Raw genomic sequence first — 20761 nt, forward strand, 5'->3', positions numbered from 1 at the left:
TGAAGGAAAGCTAGCTAGAAATATAAAGACAGATAGTAAGAGTTTCTATATATATTTAAAAAAAGAAAAGTTAACAAAGTGAGCGTTGGTCCTGTAAAAAGTGAGTCTGGGGAATTAATAGTGGATAATGAGGAGATGGAAGATGAATTGAACATGCATTTTGCATCGGTCTTCATTATTGAGGATACAAGTAACATCCCAGTATTAGCTGTAAATCAGGAAATGGAAGGGAGGGAGGTACTCAAGAAAATTACAATCACCAGGGAAGTGGTACTGGACAAATTGTTGGAGCTGCGGGCTGACAAGTCCCCGGGTCCTGATGGACTTCATCCTAGGGTGTTAAAAGAAGTGGCTGGTGAGATAGTTGATGCGTTGGTTTTAATTTTCCAAAATTCCCTAGATTCGGAGAAGATTCTGTTAAATTGGAATATAGCGAATGTAATTCCTTTATTCAAAAAGGGAGGGAGACAGAAAGCAGGAAACTGCTGGCTAGTTAGCTTAACATCTGTCTTAGGGAAAAGTTAGAAGCTATTATTAAAGATGTTATAGCAGAGCATATCGAAAAATTCAAGGTAATCAGGCAGAGTCAACAATGTTTTGTGAAAGGGGAATCATTTTTAACCAATTTATTGGAGTTCTTTGAGGGAGTTACATGTGCTGTAAAGGGGAACTGATGGATGTATTGTACTTAGATTTTCAGAAGGCATTTGATAAGGTGCCACATCAAAGGTTCTTGCAGAAAATAAAAGCTCATGGTGTAGGGGGTAACATTGGCATGGATGGAAGATTGGTTAGCTAACACAAAACAGAGAGTAGGCATAAATGGGTCATTTTCTGGTTGGCAAGATGTAACAAGTGGTGTGCCACAGGGATCTGTGCTGGGGTCTCAACTTTTTACAATTTATATAAATGACTTAGATGAAGGGACCGAAGGTATGGTTGCTAAATGTGCTGATGACACAGAGATAGGTAGGAAAGTAACTTGTGAAGAGGACATAAGGGGGCTACAAAGAGATATAGATAGGTTAAGTGAGTGGGCAAAGACCTGCCAAATGGAGTATAATGTGGGAAAGTGTGAATTTGTCCACTTTGGCAGGAAGAATAAAAAAGAAGCATATTATCTAAATGGTGATAGATTGCAGAGCTCTGAGATGCAGAGGGATCTGGGTGGCCTAGTGCATGAATCACAAAAGGTTAGTATGCAGGTACAGCATGTAATTAGGAAAGCTAATAGAATGTTATCGTTTATCGCGAGAGGAATTGAATACAAAAGTAGAGAGGTTATGCTTCAGCTAAACAGGGCATTGGTGAGACCACATCTGGAGTACTGTGTACAGTACTGGTCTCTTTATTTAAGGAAGGATGTAAATGCGTTGGAGGCAGTTCAGAGAAGGTTTACTGGACTAACTCCTGGAATGGGCGGGTTGTCTTACAAGGACGATTGGACAGACTAGGCTTGTATCCACTGGAATTTAGAAGAGTAAGAGGCGACTTGATTGAAACATATAAGATCCTGAGGGGTCTTGACAGGGTGGATGTGGAAAGGATGTTTCCCCTTGTGGGAGAATCTAGAACTAGGGGTCACTGTTTAAAAATAAGGGGTCACCCATTTAAGACAGAGATAAGAAATTTTCTCTCAGAAGGTTGAGAGTCTTTGGAATTCTCTTCCTCAAAAGGCGGTGGAAGCAGAATCTTTAAATATTTTTAAGGCAGAGGTAGATAGATTCTTTTTTTTTATTTAGCGATGCAGCACTGAAACAGGCCCTTTGGCCCACCGAGTCTGTGCAGACCAAGAACCACCCATTTATACTAACCCTACAGTAATCCCACATTCCCTACCACCTACCTACACTAGGGGCAATTTATAATGGCCAATTTACCTATCACCTGCAAGTCTTTGGCGGTGGGAGGAAACCGGAGCACCCGGCGAAAACCCACGCGGTCACAGGGAGAACTTGCAAACTCCGCACAGGCAGTACCCAGAATTGAACCCGGGTCCCTGGAGCTGTGAGGCTGCGGTGCTAACCACTGCACCGCCCTTCTTGATAAGCAAGAGGGTGGAAGGTTATCGGGTGTAGATGGAAATGTTTAGTAATCCGTTCAGCCATGAACTTATTTTATGGCGGAGCCAGCTTGAAGGGCCAAGTGGCCTACTCCTGCTCCTAATTCGTATGTTCCTTGGTATGTTTGTATGAGAGGTGTAAAGAGAGAATTCCAGAGCTTTAGGGCCCAGGCGAGGAGCAGCACCAATGGTGGAGCGATTAAAATTGGGGTGCTCGAGAGGCCAGAATTAGAAGAGTGCAGATATCTCAGAGGGTTGTGGGGCTGGAGAGGATTAGAGAGATTGGGAGGGGCGAGGCCATGGAGGGATTTGAAAACAACGATGAAAGTTTTAAAATCAAGGCATTGCTTGACCAAGAGCCAGTGTAGGTCAGCGAACACAGTGCTGATAAGTGAATGGGACTTGGTGCGAGTTAAGACATAGGCAGCAGAGTTTGAATGACAAGTATATGGAGGATAGAATATGGGAGACCAGTCAGGAGTATATTAGAAACGTCAAGTCTAGAGGCAATGAAGGCAGGAATGAGGGTTTCAGCAGCAGATGAGCTGAGATGGGGGTGAAGTCGAGCAATGTTAGAGGTGGAAATAGGCGGTCTTAGTGATGGTATGAATATGACATCGGAAGCTCTCTGGCTCAAATGTGACACCAAGATTGCAAATGTCCTGGCTTAATCTCACTGTTTCCAGGGAGAAAGATGGCGTCAGGAGCTAGGGAACAGGATTAAAAACTATCACTTCAGCCTTCCCAATATTTAATTGGAGGAAATTTCTGCTCATCCGGTACTGGATGTCGGATAAGCGGACTGATAATTTAGCAATAGTGGAAGAGTCGAGAGAAGTGGTGGTGAGATAGAGCTGACTGTCGTCAGCTTACATGTGAAAACTAACGCTGTGCTTTCAGATAATGTCGCCGAGGGACATCAGGAGGGGGCCAAGGTTACATCCTTGGGAGACACCAGAGTTAACAATGCGGGAGCAGGAATAGGTGCCATTGCACGTGATTCTCTGGCTCTGATTAGATAGCTAAGAATGAACCAAATGAGAGCAGTCCCACCCAGCTGGATGATGGTGGAGAGGCTTTGTAGGAGAATGGTGTGGTCAACTGTGTCAAGTCAAAGGCTGCAGACAGGTCAAGAAGGACAAGGAGGGATAGTTTACCTTTGTCACAGTCACATAGGATGTCATTTGTGAAAGACTTTGATAAGAGCTGTTTCGATACTGTGGGAGGGGCGGAAACCTGATTGGCGGGATTCAGACATGGAGTTCCAGAAAAGATGGGAACGGATTTGGGAGGCAACAACACATTCAAGGACCTGAACAGAAAAAATTTGCAGGGCTATGGAGAAAGGGCAGGGGAGTGGGACTAGCAGAGTTGCTCTTTTGGAGATCCAGCATGGACACAATGGGCTGAATGGCCTGTGTTGTAACCATTCTGTGAAACTTACTGTTCCTTAGGATGGAGGAAACATGCTTGCTTTTATTGAGCAACAATCGATGGTGAATCGAGGAGAGTCAATGAGTTTCACTGTAAATTACACAGATTATTTCAGCAAATGTGAAAGGCATTTGCACACAAGATCCCACAAGCAGCTATGGACTGAATGAGCAGTTCAACTGTTTTGGTGATAATATTCAACTGTTGGTGAACCTTCTTCCTTCTCTGATTCACAGGCACACGTTTTTAGTGAGCACAAGACACTTAGAGTCATAGAATCATTTATGGTGCAGAAGGAGGCCATTCGGCCCTTTGAGTCCATGCTGGCTCTCCATGGAGCTGTGCAGTCAATCCCACTCCCCAACTCAATTCCCTTGATGGTGGATTATAAGCAACAGACTTTATTGAAACCTATTATTCCTGATCAATCCATACTATACACAGAGAGTGACTTTCCATTTCTTCTATCTTTCAACCCCTCCACGGAACTGTTGAAAACCATGCTACTTTATACTTCATGTTTTGCCTACATCTCAAAGGTGCTTATCTTTCGGATGAGACAGTAAACTGAGGCCCCATCTGTTCTCCCAGGTGGATGTAAAAGATTCTATGGCCACTATTTCTAAAAAGAGCAAGGGAGTTCTCCCCAGTGTCCTGGCAACCACATCACCAAAGCAGATTATCTGGGCATTATCACATTGCCATTTGTGGGAGTTTGCTGTGTGCAAATTGTCCGCTGCATTTCCTACATTACAACAGTGACTACACTTCAGAAGTACTTCATTGGCTATGAAGCACTTTGGAATGTCCTAAGGTTGTAAGAAGGTGCTACAGAAATGCATCTTTCTTGGGATGGAGTGATTGTCCTATGAGGAAAGATTAAATAGACTGGGCTTTTATTCTCGAGTTTAGAGGAATGAGAGGTGATCTCATTGAAGCATACAAATTTCTTACAGGGCTCGACAGGGTTGATACAGGAAGGATGTTTACCCTGACTGGGGAGTCTAGACCCAGGGGACACAGTCTCAGAATAAGGGGCCGGTCATTTAGGACTGAGATAAGGAGGAATTTCTTCACTCAGAGGGTGCCTCTGCCCGAGAGGACTGTGGAATCTCAGTCAATGAGTATGTTCAAGACTGAGATTGACAGATTTCTACATATTAAAAACATCAAGGTTTACGGGGTTAGTGCAGGAAAATGGTGTTGATGTGGAAGATCAGCCGTGATCTCATTGAATGGTGGAGCAGGCTCGAAGGGCTGAACAGCCTATTCCTGCTCCTATTTCTTATGTTCTTATGGTTTTTTTGTAGGTGATAAGTTATCTGTTCCTGAATACTTTGAAAACAGTTTATTCACTTAAATACTGCAAAGCTGCTTCTCTCAAACAAGTCTTCCTGACTTAACTCTCGTAACCAAATAGCTCAGTGTCATTTATCTTTCCCCAGAACTCCCTGAAAGTGATCGGAGATGCGATGCTGGATTTATCTGTAAAAAATGCCAAACCATTTGACAAATTTCAGTTTGAGCGTGTTGGCTATTTCTCTGTGGATCTGGACAGCACTGACCAGAAGGTGGGCACAGTGTTACCTTGTATGATAATCGGATACGCTATTCACCAGGAGAACTTAAACTTGTGTCACAGTGCGCAATGTTCTAGAGGTGTCTGATGTAAATGGCATTGTATTTACAGCAGTGTCACCATCAGCCTCACACAGTCACCCCCCTGACACACCTACCGTCCTCATGTGAAACCAGGGTGCGGGTCAGGTGCCCGTTGGAGAAACTGCCTGACTTTCCTTTTGTTTATTTCAGTGACTGGCACTGGACCCACAGCACCAGTTTTACATTCAGTGATCAGTTTAAAATGACCTCCCATGTGTCCTCCTAGTGAGCACAGTCTCAGCTTTCCATCAAGTGTTTTGTTAGCACAGCTCCTGGGAACCTGGAGCCATCCCTCCAATGTGCAACAACTTCACTGAGACATCTTTTTGATTCATTCTTGGGATATGAACGTCGCTGCCAAGGCCAGCTTTTATTCCCCATCCCTAATTGCCCTCGAGATGGTTGTGGTGAACCACTTTCCTGAACTGCTGCAGTCCATCTGGTGTAGGTACACCCACAGTGCTGTTAGGAAGGGAGTTCCAGGATTTTGACCCAGCGACAGTGAAGGAACGGCGATATAGTTCCAAGTTAGGATGGTGTGTGACTTGGAGGGGGACTTGCAGGTGGTGGTGTTTCATGCGTCTGCTGCCCTTGTCCTTCTCGGTGGTAGAGTTCGCGGGTTTGGAAGCTGCTATCGAAGGAGCCTTGGTGCATCTTGTAGATGGTATACACTGCTGCCATTGTGCGTCGTTGGTGGAGGGAGTGAATGTTTAAGGTGGTGTTCACATGGTTGGTCATCCAGCTTCTGCTGAATTGTATGAATTACTGCCTTGAGTTGACTCCTGTGAATGTTTCTTTATCTGCAGCTGGTGTTTAACAGGACTGTCATGCTGAAAGAAGATCCTGGAAAGATCTGAAGCACTGCAGGTCCTTGCAACTCCGCGTTCAATACTCCACCCGGATGCTTAAACCTTTTGCTTTTACTGAAAAACACAGCATTTTCCTGACCTTCCTGCTGAAAGGAGTAAGAGCAAGCTTAAAGTAAGAGAGAAACTTGCTCACAGCTCCTTGCCCAGAAAATTCAAAAATCCAAGCTCAGTGTTTAAGTTAAAGCAGTGACAGCTTTCCTGCTATCCACACTCTATAAAACTCGGGTAATCTCCCCACCCACCCCCATAACGCCACCCCCACTGATATCTGTAAGCCCAGCGAGTTCAACTCTGCCTGTGATCTGGATTTAAACCCTCAGAGAAACAACAAACTGCAGGAAAATGGTCTGACTTATTCTGATAAGTTTTTATAAAAGTCTCAAAAATGTGGAGAAGGAAAAAAGGGACAGTGTTGGAAACACTTGGCAGGTCAGTCAGCCTTGAGAGAGAGAGACGGTTAATGATCTGGGCCAAGCATCTGCTGATCTTTGGTTGAGCTAATCTGTGATCCCATGGATCTATTCTCTGTGCAAGCAGACAGCTGTAACTGAAAGCAGTCAGTGTGTTTGTAGGAATGCAGTGTCCCATGAATCTTCCTGTTGTTACCCCTGTCCTATTGAGACTATGCAGACCCTTCAAGGGGACAACATTCAGTCGGGTCAGTGACTGGAGTGGCAGCTACCGAAATGGGTCGCTGCTGTTTTTGCTGTTGCATATTAGTTGGACACCTCAAATATTTATGTACTAGTTGCTGGTTCACACTCTCACTTCTCTATCAGCTCCAATTAATTGTGAGCTGGAGGAGGACGCTGTGCCCCAGCAGTGCTCCACAAAATAGCCAATTCTTCTGCAAACAGAATGCGAATGAGTCTAATAAGCGAATCATTCAAGGTCGTTATTTGAATCACTGAAATGCAGTGCTGGAAAGATGTCTCATCCATTTCCTGCTTGCGAGCCAGGATTTCTCACAGATCTGCTTCGGTGTCAAAGGTGCAATTAATTCATGTAAACACTGCGGCCGAGTCACGTTTCACCTCCATGGGTGACATCCCTTTAGCCCACAGAGTAACCACAAACTGCCTTAAATAAACCTGGGTTTCACTACTTTCTTTAAAGTAAAATGAGTGTTTCCATAAAACCCAAGTAATCAGACTCCTCTCCCCACCCCCCCCCTCCTCCCCTTCCCCCCCCCTCCTCCCCTTCCCCCCCCCTCCTCCCCTTCCCCCCCCCTCCTCCCCTTCCCCCCCCTCCTCCCCTTCCCCCCCCCCCTCCCCTTCCCCCCCTCCTCCCCTTTCTCCCCCTCCTCCCCTTTCTCCCCCCCTCCTCCCCTTTTCCCCCCCCTCCTCCCCTTTTCTCCCCCTCTTCCCCCCCCTCCTCCCCTTTTTCCCCCCCCTCCTCCCCTTTTTCCCCCCCCCTCCTCCCCTTTTTCCCCCCCCCTCCTCCCCTTTCCCCCCCCCCTCCTCCCCTTCCCCCCCTCCTCCCCTTTCCCCCCCCTCCTCCCCTTTCCCCCCCTCCTCCCCTTTCCCCCCCTCCTCCCCTTTCCCCCCTCTTCGCCCCTCTCTCTCTCTCTCTTCCCCTCCTTTTCACTTCCCCATCTTTCTTCTCCCCCCCCCCCCCCCCCCCCACCCCTCCCCAATCCCCTCACCATTACTGCCACTGTTCAACTACAAGTTATCACAACAAGAGGATTAATGTTGGGCTTTGGAACAGGTTTGCTGAAATAAAAAGTAACTTTTTGGAGCTCTCTCCATGCCACCGTGTCAGTTAATGATGGTGCTGCGGTCGTAAAGTGCAAAACTCGTACTGGGCTGCCAAAAATAATGAGCAATAATGCAATGTAGTGAAGCTGGAATAGCACAGTAAGCGGATCAGCTGGTGTAGAACTGCCCTGGGATTTTCAGCATTTTCACACAGTTGGCAGCTTTCCTCCAGGATGCCGACTGACTTGCTGTGGATTTCCAGCATTTTCTATTCTCAAAGTAAACCAGGTTCTGCAAAAATCCAAGCAGTGATAGTAAAATGAGATCGTCAATTAACTTTTCCAAAAAAGTAAGATCTTTTTCTCGTGCACAACTGTTGTATATAAGATACAGTACAGGGGCTGCGCATTCCATTTCAAAATGTTTTGTTAAGTCTGTAAAGTTTTGTAACTGCTTGTGGTAAATCTCATTATAAAAGTGTCCAGATTTAGCCGCTGGGTGATGCTGTGATGGGTTTTTTCTATGTTAAAGATGTCATGGTTTTGCCTATCACACAACACCCATCAGACACAGCATCTGCTGCACTGCAATGAGAGAGTACGGTGTCAAAGGTGCTTTTAGTCTCAATTCGGTTGCAGCCTCCGACTGTTACTGTGACCATTTTCAGAGGCTCACTGGTTTTCTGGTTCAGATAAGTTTTATTTTTAAACTTTACTCTTTTTTTCAATTTTTTTTTTTAGGTTTCCTTTTTTTTTCCTTTTTTGTCCTTGCTTGACGCTTAACCTCCTGCTGCAATATAATTGAATGGCGAAGGAGACTTGAGGGGCCTATTATTTCTGTGCACACATCTGCATCTATCACTTCCTGCTGTACTGAACATCTGCATCTAGCACTTCCTGCTGTACTGCATGTCTACAGTGGCATTTCATCTTTTGATTGCTAGAGCACCGTTGATTGAATGATTCCTGACGAACGCGCAAACTCTTGCCCAACACCTCTTTTGTCATCCAGCTTTGTGGGAACTGCCCTTGCAGTTCCCTTCCCTCCCCTCACGTAGTTAACTCCAGATTCCCCTAAGGAATCTTCGTCTACACCCCACTAGCTGACATCAACTGCAGATGTGGCACCAGCTTCCACATCTATGTCAGTGACACCCAGCTCTACCTCTCAACCATCTCTCCTGATTCCCTCAGTGCTGTCATGTCACTTGTCCAAGATACCATCTTGCTGAGCAATGACCTGGTCTATCTCAGCATAGAGAAGACCACAGTACCATCTTCAGCCTTTGCAATGAACACAGCTCCCTTGCCATTGATTCCATCCTCCTCCCAGGCATCTGTCTTGGGCTGTACTGTGGTATCCTGCACAACCTTCAGTCTTTGACTACATATCCTTCCCTTCACAAAGACCGCATAGTTCCATAACACTGAGTGGCTGCAGATGATGAGTCACTTAATTTGGTAAGTGTATCAAGTGATATGGATCAATGGTGGGAAAAAAGATATGAGCATAGATCAGCCGTAATCTAATGGAATGGTAGAACAGGCTTGAGGGGCTGAATGGCCGCCTCAAACTCACCCAGAACTGGCATACATATCCTGCCTGACATCACAACCACTCCCCAATGCGTTCATTTTAAAAACCTTATCCTTTTTAAACTCATTCACAGCATCGTCACATTCTTTCTCTGCAATCACCTCCAACCCGACACCTGATTTTAACCTTCAGTGCATCTCTTTTCCTTTGTCCCTCCATTGGTGGCCATGCCTCCAGGTACCCAGCATCTACTCTCTGGAATTCACTGCCTAAAGATTGCCACCTCCCTCTCTTCAAAACCCATCTCTTCAATCAAGCTTTTGATCAACCCTCCATATTGCTGTCTTCCTAGCTAAGCATCTGTTTTCCTGACACCTTGGCTTGTTGCTGTAATTGGTCTCACTGTGATGATAGATAAATTACCAAGGGTTCCTGATCATGATGACAAAGTGCACCATGGGGGTAGGATTGGGTTGGTTGTGAGGCCCCCCTGTAGATGAACATTTGACCAACACACATGCAGTATAACAGTTATCTGTGTGAGATCCAGGAGGAATAATACTTAAAGTGGGAGGGAGGAAAGAACCATGTGACAAGAAACAGAATTTCAATTGCGATGGACTCAGCCTCTGTGAAACTATATTTTCAACAGTTGCTGCTGCAAACTTTTTTACATGGAAAGTTATTTTTTGTTTGTAGTTCTTTACGATTTTTAAAGAAGAGTTGCATTTCTGTAGCCCCTTTCACATTAGAATGTTGCAAAGTGCTTTACAGCCAATGAAGTTCTTTTTAAAGTGTAGTCACTGACATAATGTAGGAAACATTGGATCCAATTTGTGCACAGCAACATCCCACAAATAGAAATAGGATAATGACCAGATAATTTTTTTTTTAACTGATAGCGGTTTTATTTTTTATTTTTATTTAGAGATACAGCACTGAAACAGGCCCTTCGGCCCACCAAGTCTGTGCCGACCAACAACCACCCATGTATACTAACCCTACAGTAATCCCATATTCCCTACCACCTACCTGCACTCAGGGCAATTTACAATGGCCAATTTACCTATCAACCTGCAGGTCTTTGGCTGTGGGAGGAAACCGGAGCACCCGGCGAAAACCCACGCAGACACAGGGAGAACTTGCAAATTCTGCACAGGCAGTACCCAGAACTGAACCCGGGTCCCTGGAGCTGTGAGGCTGCGGTGCTAACCACTGCGCCGCCGGTTGAGGGATAAATAGTGACCCAGACAACTGGAGAACTTCCGTGCTCATTTAAACATTTCCAAAAGTGAGATCCATGGATTTTTGAAATAAAAAAAAATTCTGTAAATACTCAGTAGGTCTGGCAGCATCTGGGGAGAGAGAAGCAGAGTTAACGTTATGAGTTGGATGTGACGACTTGTGTATTTCCAGTACTTTCTGTTTTTATTTCAGATTTTGCTTTTAGCCATAGATTTTTGATAGGTCAGGATATTAAGTGTTATGCAACCAAACTGGTAAGTGAATTTAAAAATAACGGTAGAACAGGTTCAAGGGGCTGAATGGCCTCTTCCTGTTCCTCTGAGAATAGACCCAGCATTCAGCTGCAGCGGCCCTTTAAGAGATGTCGGGCTGACAGTGAAGGCTCGCGAGACTTGCGGCGGGAGGGGCGGCACGGATTGGCTGCGGCGGGAGACGGGCGCGGATTGGCTGCGGCGGGCGGGCGGGCTGTAACATGGCGCTCTCTGAGATTTAGAACGAAAGAAAACACAATAAAGAGGCCGGGCGGCGGCGAGTGGGAGCGGAGCAGGGTCAGGCTGGACGGTACCGGACTGGGCCAGCACAGGCTGAGGTAAGCGGCAGGTGCGAGAGGAGGCCGCAGGCGGGGGAAGGCAGCCGCTGTGAGGCGTTGTACAGAGCCTGGGCTTCCCCCGCGGCCTGGGCCCCGGGATGCCGAGCTGCGGTGCCGGGGACCGGGCAGTGTTGGGAGGGGGGGAGGGGAACGCGGGCGGTTGGCGGAGCAACGGGAGCGCGAGCTGGGCCCCGCGGGGGCGGGAGACGCGCGCGTGCCCGGTAGGCGCGTGGTTTGCCGTACGGGCGCGCCCCCGAGGATGCGCGCTGACGTCAGGGCGCGGTGGATGGACTCTCGGGGTGGGGGGGTTGGGGGTATCGTGGCGCTGGGCGACACCGAGGAGCAGCGGCCTGGCGCTAGGATGCACATCCCAGGAGGAAGGTGAGCGCCGCCGCCTCGCACTGAGCTGCTGATGGTGAGTTTGCTGGAGGCCAGGCTTTCGGCCCCACAGCCCGGGCACCGAGTACGGAGGCTCCGGTAACGGTTCTTCCCGCCCGGAGGTCATTGAATAGCCGCTACTTCCCCGTTTGAGCCTCCTTTCCGCCTCCAGCCCTGTCACTGAGCCAGGTAGCAGAAACTGTCATAAAGCAACAATACATTGGTACCATTTTCCAAGGTATTACATGGCAACACAACAACTGTTTGCACTTATATAGCGCCTTTAATGTAATAAAGCGTTTTCGGACGTATTGAATCAGGGAGATATTAGGGCGGGTAATTGAAAGCCTGGTCCAAGAGGTAGGTTTCCAGAAGCGAAGAGGGGTTCATTGAGAGAATTCTAGAGCTTTTCAGACTGGAGGATGGTAGGTAGTGGTGTTCCCCAAGGGTCAGTGCCACTGCATTTTTGCTAAATATAAATGACTTGGATCTTGGAATACAGAGTAGAATCTCAAAATTTGCTGACAGCAGCAAACTTGGAGGTGTGGTAAACAGTGAGGATGATATGAACCACCTGTAACAGGACATAGATAGGCTAACAGAATGGGCAGAGAGATGGCAGATGGAATTAATATTGACAAGTGTGAGGTGATGCATTTTGGCAGAAGGAATAGGGAGAGGCAATAAATACTTAATGGCACAGTTCTAAATAGTGTGCAGGAACAGAGGGACCTGGGGGTGTATGTGCATCGATCTTTGAAGGTGGCAGGACATATTGAGAGAGTGGTTAGTAAAGCATATGGGAATTTGGGCTTCATAAATAGAGGCATGGTGTACAAAAGCAGGGAAGTTATGCTGAACCTTTGAAAGCTCTGGTTAGGCCCCAGCTGGAATATTGCATCCAGTTCTGGTCACCATACTTCAGGAAGGTCCTTGAGAGGGTGCAGAGGAGATTTACCAGAATGGATGCAAGAATGAAGAATTTTAGTTACAAGGTTAGGTTGGAAAAGCTGAGTTTGTTCTCCCTGGAGCAAAGGAGATTGAGGGGAGATTTAATAGAAGTGTACAAGATTATAACAGGCATAGATAAGTTAGACAGGGAAAAGCTGTTCTCATTAACATGGTACAAGAACTAGGGGCCACAATGAAAGTTTGAGGCAAAAGATGCAGGGGGGATATGAGGAAGCACTTCTTTATGCAGCGGATGTGAATGACCTGGAACTTGACCACAAGGGTGGTGGAAGCAAAGATAATCAATGACTTCAAGAGGAAGTTGGATGGCCCCCTGAGAAAGAAATAGACTTGCAGGACTATGAGGATCGAGCAGGACTGACAGCATAGCTCCATGGTCTCAATGGGCCGAATGGCCTCCGCCTGTGCCATAAAAGACTCTGACTCTATAAGCTTAGGGCTGAGGCAACTGAAGGCATGCCCGCAAACAGTGGAACAACAGAAATCGGGGATGTGCAGGATGCCAGAATTGGAGGAATGCAGAGGTGTCAGAAGGCTGGAGGAGGTCGCAGAGATAGGCAGAGGTGATGCGAAGGAGGGATCTGAACATAATTATAAAATTGATATATATGCAAGCATATCTCACATTCAATGCCTGTTGGACTGATTTATATTGTAGTTTCTACATTGTGGCTCTGTGCCATGTTGGTGTAGAAACTAGTGAGAAAAAGAAAAGAGTAACGACATAAGAAATAGGAGCAGGCCAGATGACCCTCGAGCCTGCTCCGCCATTCAGTAAAATCATGGCTGATCTGATCATGGCCTCTTAACTCCACTTTCCTGCCTGTTCCCTGTAACCCTCGTGTCCTCATAGTTCAAAATTTTGTTGATGCCAATTAAGTCTGTGCATCTGAGCATTTCTCTCATTCCCCTGAACGCTCTATCCCACACAATTCCTTCACCCCACATACTTACTGGATCATTTACTGCACTGCCACCCACAATATTTCCCAGCACTTTTTTAGGTGGAGCTCCTTAGCTCTTTTTAGTCATCATTGAGTTAAATCTGCAGGGTTGTAAAACTCAAGATTGGTATCACTTTTTTCTTGATGTAACCAAATGGATAAATAGGTAATGCAGTGTTTAAAGCGATTACAGATTTTTAGAAATCATTCAATAAAGTGCCTTGGGGCTTGGGGAATTCAGTCATATGACTATAAGGAAGAAATATAACACCATCCCTCTGCTGGAACCTGTGTCGCCTGAGATTTGACCCCTTCATCATAACTATGAGTAAACTTGGTCAGTTTCTCCTCTTGCCTCTTTAACCCTGAGGTGTGGGAGAAGAGACCAAGGGACTGTTTAATTGGCAAATATTTAAATAAGCTGGAGTATTGTGCCCATTTCTGGGCACTACACTTTAGTAAGGACATGAACGCTTTGCAGAGGGTACTGAACTGGTTTACTATCTGGAACCATTCTAGAGATGTGAATCAACCGAGGAAGCTGGCATTGTTCTCCTCTTAGCCTTCTCTGCTCTAAAGAGATTTATTGCCAATAGTTAAAAGTCATGAAGAGTTTAAATAGTTTCTCCTTATTTACTCTATTTCCAATGGCGTTTTCTACACCAAGTGGTTAGAATTTGGAATGCACTGCCTGATAGGGTGGTGAATACAGATTCGATAGTAGCCTTCAAAAGGGAATAGAATACGTACTTGAAGAAATTGCAGGGATGTGGGGAAAGAGCCTTGGTTGGTGAGCGGGACTAGCTGGATTACTCTGTGAAAAAAACAGTGCCGATTTGATGGGCCAAGTGGCAATTGCTATTGAGAAGGTGGTGGTGAGCTACCTCCTTGAACCACTGCAGTCCATGTGGGGTAGGTACACCCACAGTGCTATTAGGAAGGGAGTTCCAGGATTTTGACCCAGTGACAATGAAGGAACGGCGATATAGTTTCAAGTCAGGATGGTGTGTGACTTGGAGGGGAACTTGCAGGTGGTGTGTTTGCATGCATTCGCTGCCCTTGCCCTTCCAGTTGGTAGAGGTCGCGGGTTTGGAAGGTGCTGTCTAAGGAGCCTTGGTGCATTGCTGCAGTGCATCTTGTAGATGGTACACACTGCTGCCACTGTGCATCGGTGGTGGAGGGAGTGAATGTTTGTGGATGGAGTGCCAATCAAGCGGGCTACTTTGTCCTGGATGGTGTTGAGCTTCTTGTGTGTTATTGGAGCTGCACCCATCCAGGCAAGTGGAGAGTATTCCATCACACTCCTGACTTGTGCCTTGTAGATGGTGGACAAGCTTTGGGGAGTCAGGAGATGAGTTACTCTCCGCAGGATTCCTAGCCTCTGATCTGCTCTTGTAGCCATATGAATACTGTGGCTACTCCAGTTCAGTTTTTGGTCAATGGTAGCCCCATGGATGTTAGTGGGGGATTGAACGATGGTATTGCCATTGAATGTCAAGGGGAGATGGTTAGATTCTCTCTTGTTGGAGGTGGTCATTGCCTGGCACTTGTGTGGCGCGAATGTTACTTGCCACTTATCAGCCCAAGCCTGGATTGTCCAGGTCTTACTGCATTTCTACACTGACTGCTTCAGTATCTGAGGGGTTGTGAATGGTGCTGAACATCAGCGAACATCCCCACTTCTGACCTTATGATTTGAAGGTAGGTCATTGATGAAGCAGCTGAAGATGGTTGGGCCTAGGGCACTACCCTGAGGAACTCCTGCAGTGATGTCCTGGAGCTCAGATGATTGACCTCCAACAACCACAACCATCTTCCTTTGCATTAGGTATGACTCCAACCAGCAGAGAGTTTTCCCCCTGATTCCCATTGACTCCAGTTTTGCTAGGGTTCCTTGATGCCATACTCGGTCAAATGCTGCCTTGATGTCAAGGGCAGTCATTCTCACCTCACCTCTTGAGTTCAGCTCTTTTGTCCATTTTTGAACCAAGGCTGTAATGAGGTCAGGAGCTGAGTGGCCCTGGCGGAATTCAAACCGCGCGTCACTGAGCAGGTTGTTGCTAAGCAAGTGCCACTTGATGGCACTGTTGATGACACCTTGCATCACTTTACTGATGATTGAGAGTGAACTGATGGGGTGGTAATTGGCCGGGTTGGATTTGTCCTGCTTCTTGTGTACAGGACATACCTGGGCAATTTGTGTCAGTTGAAGGTTGGACAGGATTGGTGTTGATTTAAAGCTAAGAGTGTCAATTTTTGAAGAGGTTAGAGGGTTAAAAGAAAGGGGTTATAGGAATATGGGAATAGGATAAACACTGATAGGGACCGGTTGAGCCAAATTCCCTGCTTCCATCTTGGAATGCTGGTGCGTAAGGGCCACTTTGGTTTTGGTTTATATGTAGATGGTTTGAACTTGAATTGGGAACACCAACATCAGTTTGCTGACTGCAAAAAAAGGTTTGGCAAACAGCGAGAACTGTAAAAGAGAATGTAATAGGCAGATAGGTGTTAGCGTATGTGAAGTTTTGGGAGAGAAAAATAAGGAATACGCTGAAGGGAGGGGAGACCTCGGGTTTGAAACGCAGTGCCCTAAAAACGCAGGATAAATGGTCTACTCTTGTGTTACTGTAAAGCCAGAAAGTCGATAGAGTTTTGTGTTTCATAAATTGGGACATAAAGTACAATAGTATAGAAGTAATGAGTTTATGCCTTGCAATATTGGGAGTCCCACTGTAGAAAAGCTGTTTGAGTCAGTGTACAGCATGGGATTGGGAACTGCAGTTATGAAGTGAAATTTGAGCAACAGCTATTTCTTCTCATCAGCCTTTTCTGCTTCAGGTTTGAGGTATCAAGATTATGAAGAGTATTGATAAGAGAAAAAGCCAATTTACTCCATTTGAGGGGTCAGTGATGAGGGTTCATCAGCTTAACATCATTGTGAGAAGAGAGGTTGGGAGCAGTATCTTCACACAGATTGTTATTGGAGTTTAGAATGTTTTGCCCCAGGGAGTGCAGCACAGATCGTTGCATCTGTTTGGTGCAAATTGGAGCTCTGGGTAGAAAACAGCGTGGTGAGCTTATTTCTGGATTGCTCTGGTAAAGAAGGCAGCACCGACAGGGTGTGCCAGATAAACTTGTGTTTCTGTGAAAAGGCATATAATGCAGGACGCATGAAAAGTTGGATAGAATTGAGAAGGTGAGATTGAATCTGGAAATAGTGTTTTGATGCCAAGCTTGAGTTTTAAAGCTGTAAATCTGTATCATTAAGGAATGACTGAGGGAGTTGAATTTTGCAGTTTGAAGCCCTGAGATTTCCTTTTTATTCATTCATGGGATGTGGTTGTTGCTGACGAGACCTGTATTGCCCATCCCCAATTACCTTTGAGGTGGTGGTGACTGCATTCTTGAATCACTGAAATCTGTGCTCCCACACTGCTGTTAAGTAGGAAGTTGCAGGATTTTCACCCAGCGATGATGGGTGAAATATATTTCCAAGTCAGGATGGTGTGTGACCTGGAGAGGAAATTGCAGGCGGTGGTGTTCCCATGCTACATTTGTTCTAGGTGATAGAGGTCATGGATTTGGAAGGTACTTTCAAAGAAGCTGTGGAAAGTTCTTGCAGTGCATCTTGTAGATGGTGCCCACTGCAGCCACAGTGTGCTGGTGTTAAATGGAGTGCCAGACAGGCAGGCTGCTTTTCCCTGAATGGCTTTTTATATTCATTGGTGGGATTTGGGCATTTCTTATAAAGCTGCCATTTATTGTCATTCTCTAATTACTCTTGAGATGGTGGTGGTGAGCTGCCTTCTTGAACAGCTGCAGTCCATGAGATGGAGGTACACCTACAGTGCTGTTAGGGAGGGAATTCCAGGATTTTTACCCAGCAACAGTGAAGGAGCAGCAATATAGTTCCACACCAGGATGGTGTGTGACTTAGATGGTACTTGCAGGTGTGCATCCTATAAGTAGTACATAGTGCTGCCACTGCGTGCTGGTGGTGGAGGGAGTTTGTGTTGAAGGTGGTCAGTGGGGTGCCAATCAAGCGGGCTGCTTTGTCCTGTATGGTGTCGAGTTTCTTGAGTGTTGTTGGAACTGCACTCATCCAGGCAAGTGGAGAGTATTCCATCACACTCCTGTCTTGTGCTTTGTAGATGGTGGACAGGCTTTGGGGAATCAGGATTTGAGTTGCTTTCTGCAGAATTCCCAGTCTCTGACCTGCTTTTGTAGCAACAGTATTTACTTGGCTGGTACAGTTCAGTTTCTGGTCGACTGTAACCCTGCAGGGTGTTATGATGGGGGATTCAGCAATGGTAATTCTATTGAATGTCAAGGGAATATGGTTATATTCTGCTGGTGGGGCGATAATTGGCTGGATTAGATTTGTCCTACTTTTTATGAACAGGACCTACAGGGGGAGTTTTCCACATTGTCAGGTCGATGTCAGTGTCATAGCTGTACTGGATTGGCTTGGCTAGAGATGCAGATGGTTCTGGAGCACAAGTCTTCAGTACAGCTAGGATGTGGTCGGTGCCCATAGTCTTTGCTCTATCCAGCGTGCTTACCCTTTTCTTCATGTGAAATGAATCGAATTGGCTGAAGACACTATTTTTGTAATGGTGGGGACCTCAGGAAGAGGCTGAGATGCATCATCCATTTGGTACCTCTGGCTGAAGATGGTTTCATAGGCTTTAGCCTCGTCTTTTGCATTTGTGTGCTGGGTTCCACGTTGAGGATTGCGTCTGCTCCTTCTGTTAGTTGTTTAATTTGCAGCTGGATGTGGTAGAACTGCAGCTCTTTGATCTGATCCACTGGTTGTGGGATTGCTCACCTCTGTCTGTAGCTTGCTGCTTCTGCTGGTTAGCATGCAGGTAGTCCTGTGTTGTAGCTTTACTAGGTTGGCACCTCTTTAGCATGTCTGGTACTTCACCTGGCATGCTCTCCTACAATCCTCACTGAACCAGGCTTGATGGCAATGGCAGAGTGAGCAATATGCCAGGCCAATTGTGGTGGAATGCACTTCTGCTGATGGCCCATGGCTGCTCGGTCTATTCTAAATCTATCCACCTTAGCATAGTGATAATGCTATGCTGATGAACGGTGTCTTCTGTGTGATGATGGAATCAGTACAGCCGTGGCCGCCTGCATCTGCGACAAATTGGTGAGGTCAAGCTCAAGTAGGTTTTTCCCACATGTTGATGTTCTCACCACCTGCCGCAGGCCCAGTATGGCAGATGTGTCCTTCAGGACTCTGCCAGCTTGGTCATTAGTGGTGCTACCGAGCCACTTTTGGTGATGGATGTTGAAGTCCCCCACCCAGAATACATTCTGTGCCCTTACTACCTTCAGTGTTTCTTCCAAGTGATGTTCAACATGGAGGAGTACTGATTAACACCTAGCACCCTCCCTCAGCTGATGAGTCACAGATTTCCTTGCCCATGTGTGACCTGATGCAATGAGGGTTCTGACTGTATGCCACTGTGCTGCCACTTCTGATGGGTCAGGACATACCCAGGGATCGTGATGGAGAAGTCTGGGACATTGGCTGAAAGAGCTGATGCTCCATTGCAGTACTGACGGAGTGCTGAGCTGTCGGAGGGGCCGTACTGATGGAATGCTGCACTTTCGGATGTGCTGTCTTTCAGATGAGAAGTTCAACAGAGTTTTGCCTGCTTGGGTAGATGTGAAAAAAAACCTCCCATGGCACTATTTGGAAGCAGAGCTGGGGAGTTGTGACCGGGCCAATATTTATCGCTCAATCAACATCACAAAAACATTAATTGATCTTTATCTCATTGCTGTTTGTGGGAGCTTCTGTGCAGTATGTTAAGGGTTAATGCTTGCCTTCTAGGCACACACACTTAAAGATGGCTATCATTGCATTATTCAGGAGCATGCCTGATGCCTATAATCCCAATGTACTTCAGTAAACAGGTGGGGGAAACTGTCTGCTTATACAGTGTCTGACACATGCACATGTTTTAGAGATACAGCACTGAAACAGGCCCTTCGGCCCACCGAGTCTGTGCCGACCATCAACCACCCATTTATACTAATCCTACACTAATCCCATATTCCTACCACATCCCCACCTGTCCCTATATTTCCCTACCACCTACCTATACTAGGGGCAATTTATAATGGCCAATTTACCTATCAACCTGCAAGTCTTTTGGCTTGTGGGAGGAAACCGGAGCACCCGGAGGAAACCCATGCACACACAGGGAGAACTTGCAAACTCCACACAGGCAGTACCCAGAATTGAACCCGGGTCGCTGGAGCTGTGAGGCTGCAGTGCTAACCACTGGGCCACCGCAGTAATTAGCAAAGCATGTGGGATCTTGGGCTTCATAGATAGAGGTATTGAGTATAAAAGTAGGGAAGTTATGCTGAACCTTTTGCAAATCTCTAGTCAGGTCCCAACTAGAGTATTGTGTCCGCTTCACAGATGAGGGATGTCAGTTGCAAGGTTAGTTCAGAGAAGCTGGGGTTGTTCTTCTTGGAGCAAAGAAGATTGAGGGGAGATTTGATGGAGATGTACAAGATTATGACCTATTAGATAAGGTGGTCAAAGAAAGCTATAGCTGGGGAGTGGGACTTACTGCATAGCTTCGTGGAGAGCGGCATGGACTCGATGGGCCCAATGGCCGCCTCCTGTGATGTATAGGACTCTGACCCTAAAAGCTATTCCCATGAGCTGATGGTACAAAGACTAGGGACACAGATTTTAAACATTTTGGGCAAGAGATGCACGGGAGATGCCAGACAGAACTTTTATACACAGCGAGCAGTAATGCTCTGGAACTCGCTACCTGCAAGGCTGGTGGAAGTGGAGATGCTTAATGATTTCTAAAGGAAATTGGATGGGCACTTGAGGGAAATAAACTTCCAGAGCTAAGGGAATCAAGCGAGGGAATGAGACTGACTGGATTTCTCTACAGAGAATTGGCATGGACACGATGAGCCAAATGACCTCCCTCTGCACTGTAATGACTTGCAGGTGAGACCAGAGCTAAGGGTGATAAATATGAGCGTATCTAATAGGGAGATCTGGAGAAACTTAATGCAGAAAGAGGTGAGAATGTGGAACTCGCTACTACAAGGACTAATTCAGGTGAGCAGCAGGTGATGCATTTAAGGGGAAGCTGGATAAACACGAAAGGGAGAAAGGAGTAGAAGGATGTAGAGGGGCTGGTGGTGAGATGAAGGGTGGGAGGAGGCTTGTGTGGACAGTAAACACTGGCATATAACTATTGGATCGAATAGCCTGTTTGTGCTGTAATACTTTATTTAACACAGCCAAATCTTTATTTTCTGATTACTGCAAAAATGTTTTGAAGGTTACAAATGTAATTTCCAAGTGTTTTTTAACT

General features: G+C 46.3%; 2 protein-coding genes across 8 annotated transcripts in view; both read left to right on the forward strand.

The window, feature by feature from the left end:
* Positions 1 to 6052, forward strand: part of qars1 (glutaminyl-tRNA synthetase 1) — a 106773-nt gene extending 100721 nt beyond the window's left edge. For both annotated transcript variants that reach the window (XM_068052214.1, XM_068052215.1), the window contains 2 exons: positions 4942 to 5067; positions 5965 to 6052. In XM_068052214.1, coding sequence (XP_067908315.1) covers positions 4942 to 5067; positions 5965 to 6015 — 177 coding nt within the window. In that variant the 3' untranslated portion in view covers positions 6016 to 6052. The remainder of the gene's footprint in view (positions 1 to 4941; positions 5068 to 5964) is intronic.
* Positions 6053 to 6056: 4 nt separating this feature from the next.
* LOC137380305 (transcriptional regulator QRICH1-like) overlaps positions 6057 to 20761 on the forward strand; it is a 77374-nt gene continuing 62669 nt past the window's right edge. For 2 of the 6 annotated variants that reach the window (XM_068052216.1, XM_068052217.1), the window contains exon 1: positions 11423 to 11512. In XM_068052216.1, coding sequence (XP_067908317.1) covers positions 11510 to 11512 — 3 coding nt within the window. In that variant the 5' untranslated portion in view covers positions 11423 to 11509. Of the gene's footprint in view, positions 6140 to 10949; positions 11098 to 11422; positions 11513 to 11577; positions 11714 to 20761 lie in introns of those variants that run through there. The other 4 variants (XM_068052220.1, XM_068052218.1, XM_068052222.1 and 1 more) reach the window with 4 other exon arrangements.

Source organism: Heterodontus francisci, chromosome 19, assembly GCF_036365525.1.
Source record: "Heterodontus francisci isolate sHetFra1 chromosome 19, sHetFra1.hap1, whole genome shotgun sequence".
Lineage (NCBI taxonomy): Eukaryota > Metazoa > Chordata > Chondrichthyes > Heterodontiformes > Heterodontidae > Heterodontus > Heterodontus francisci.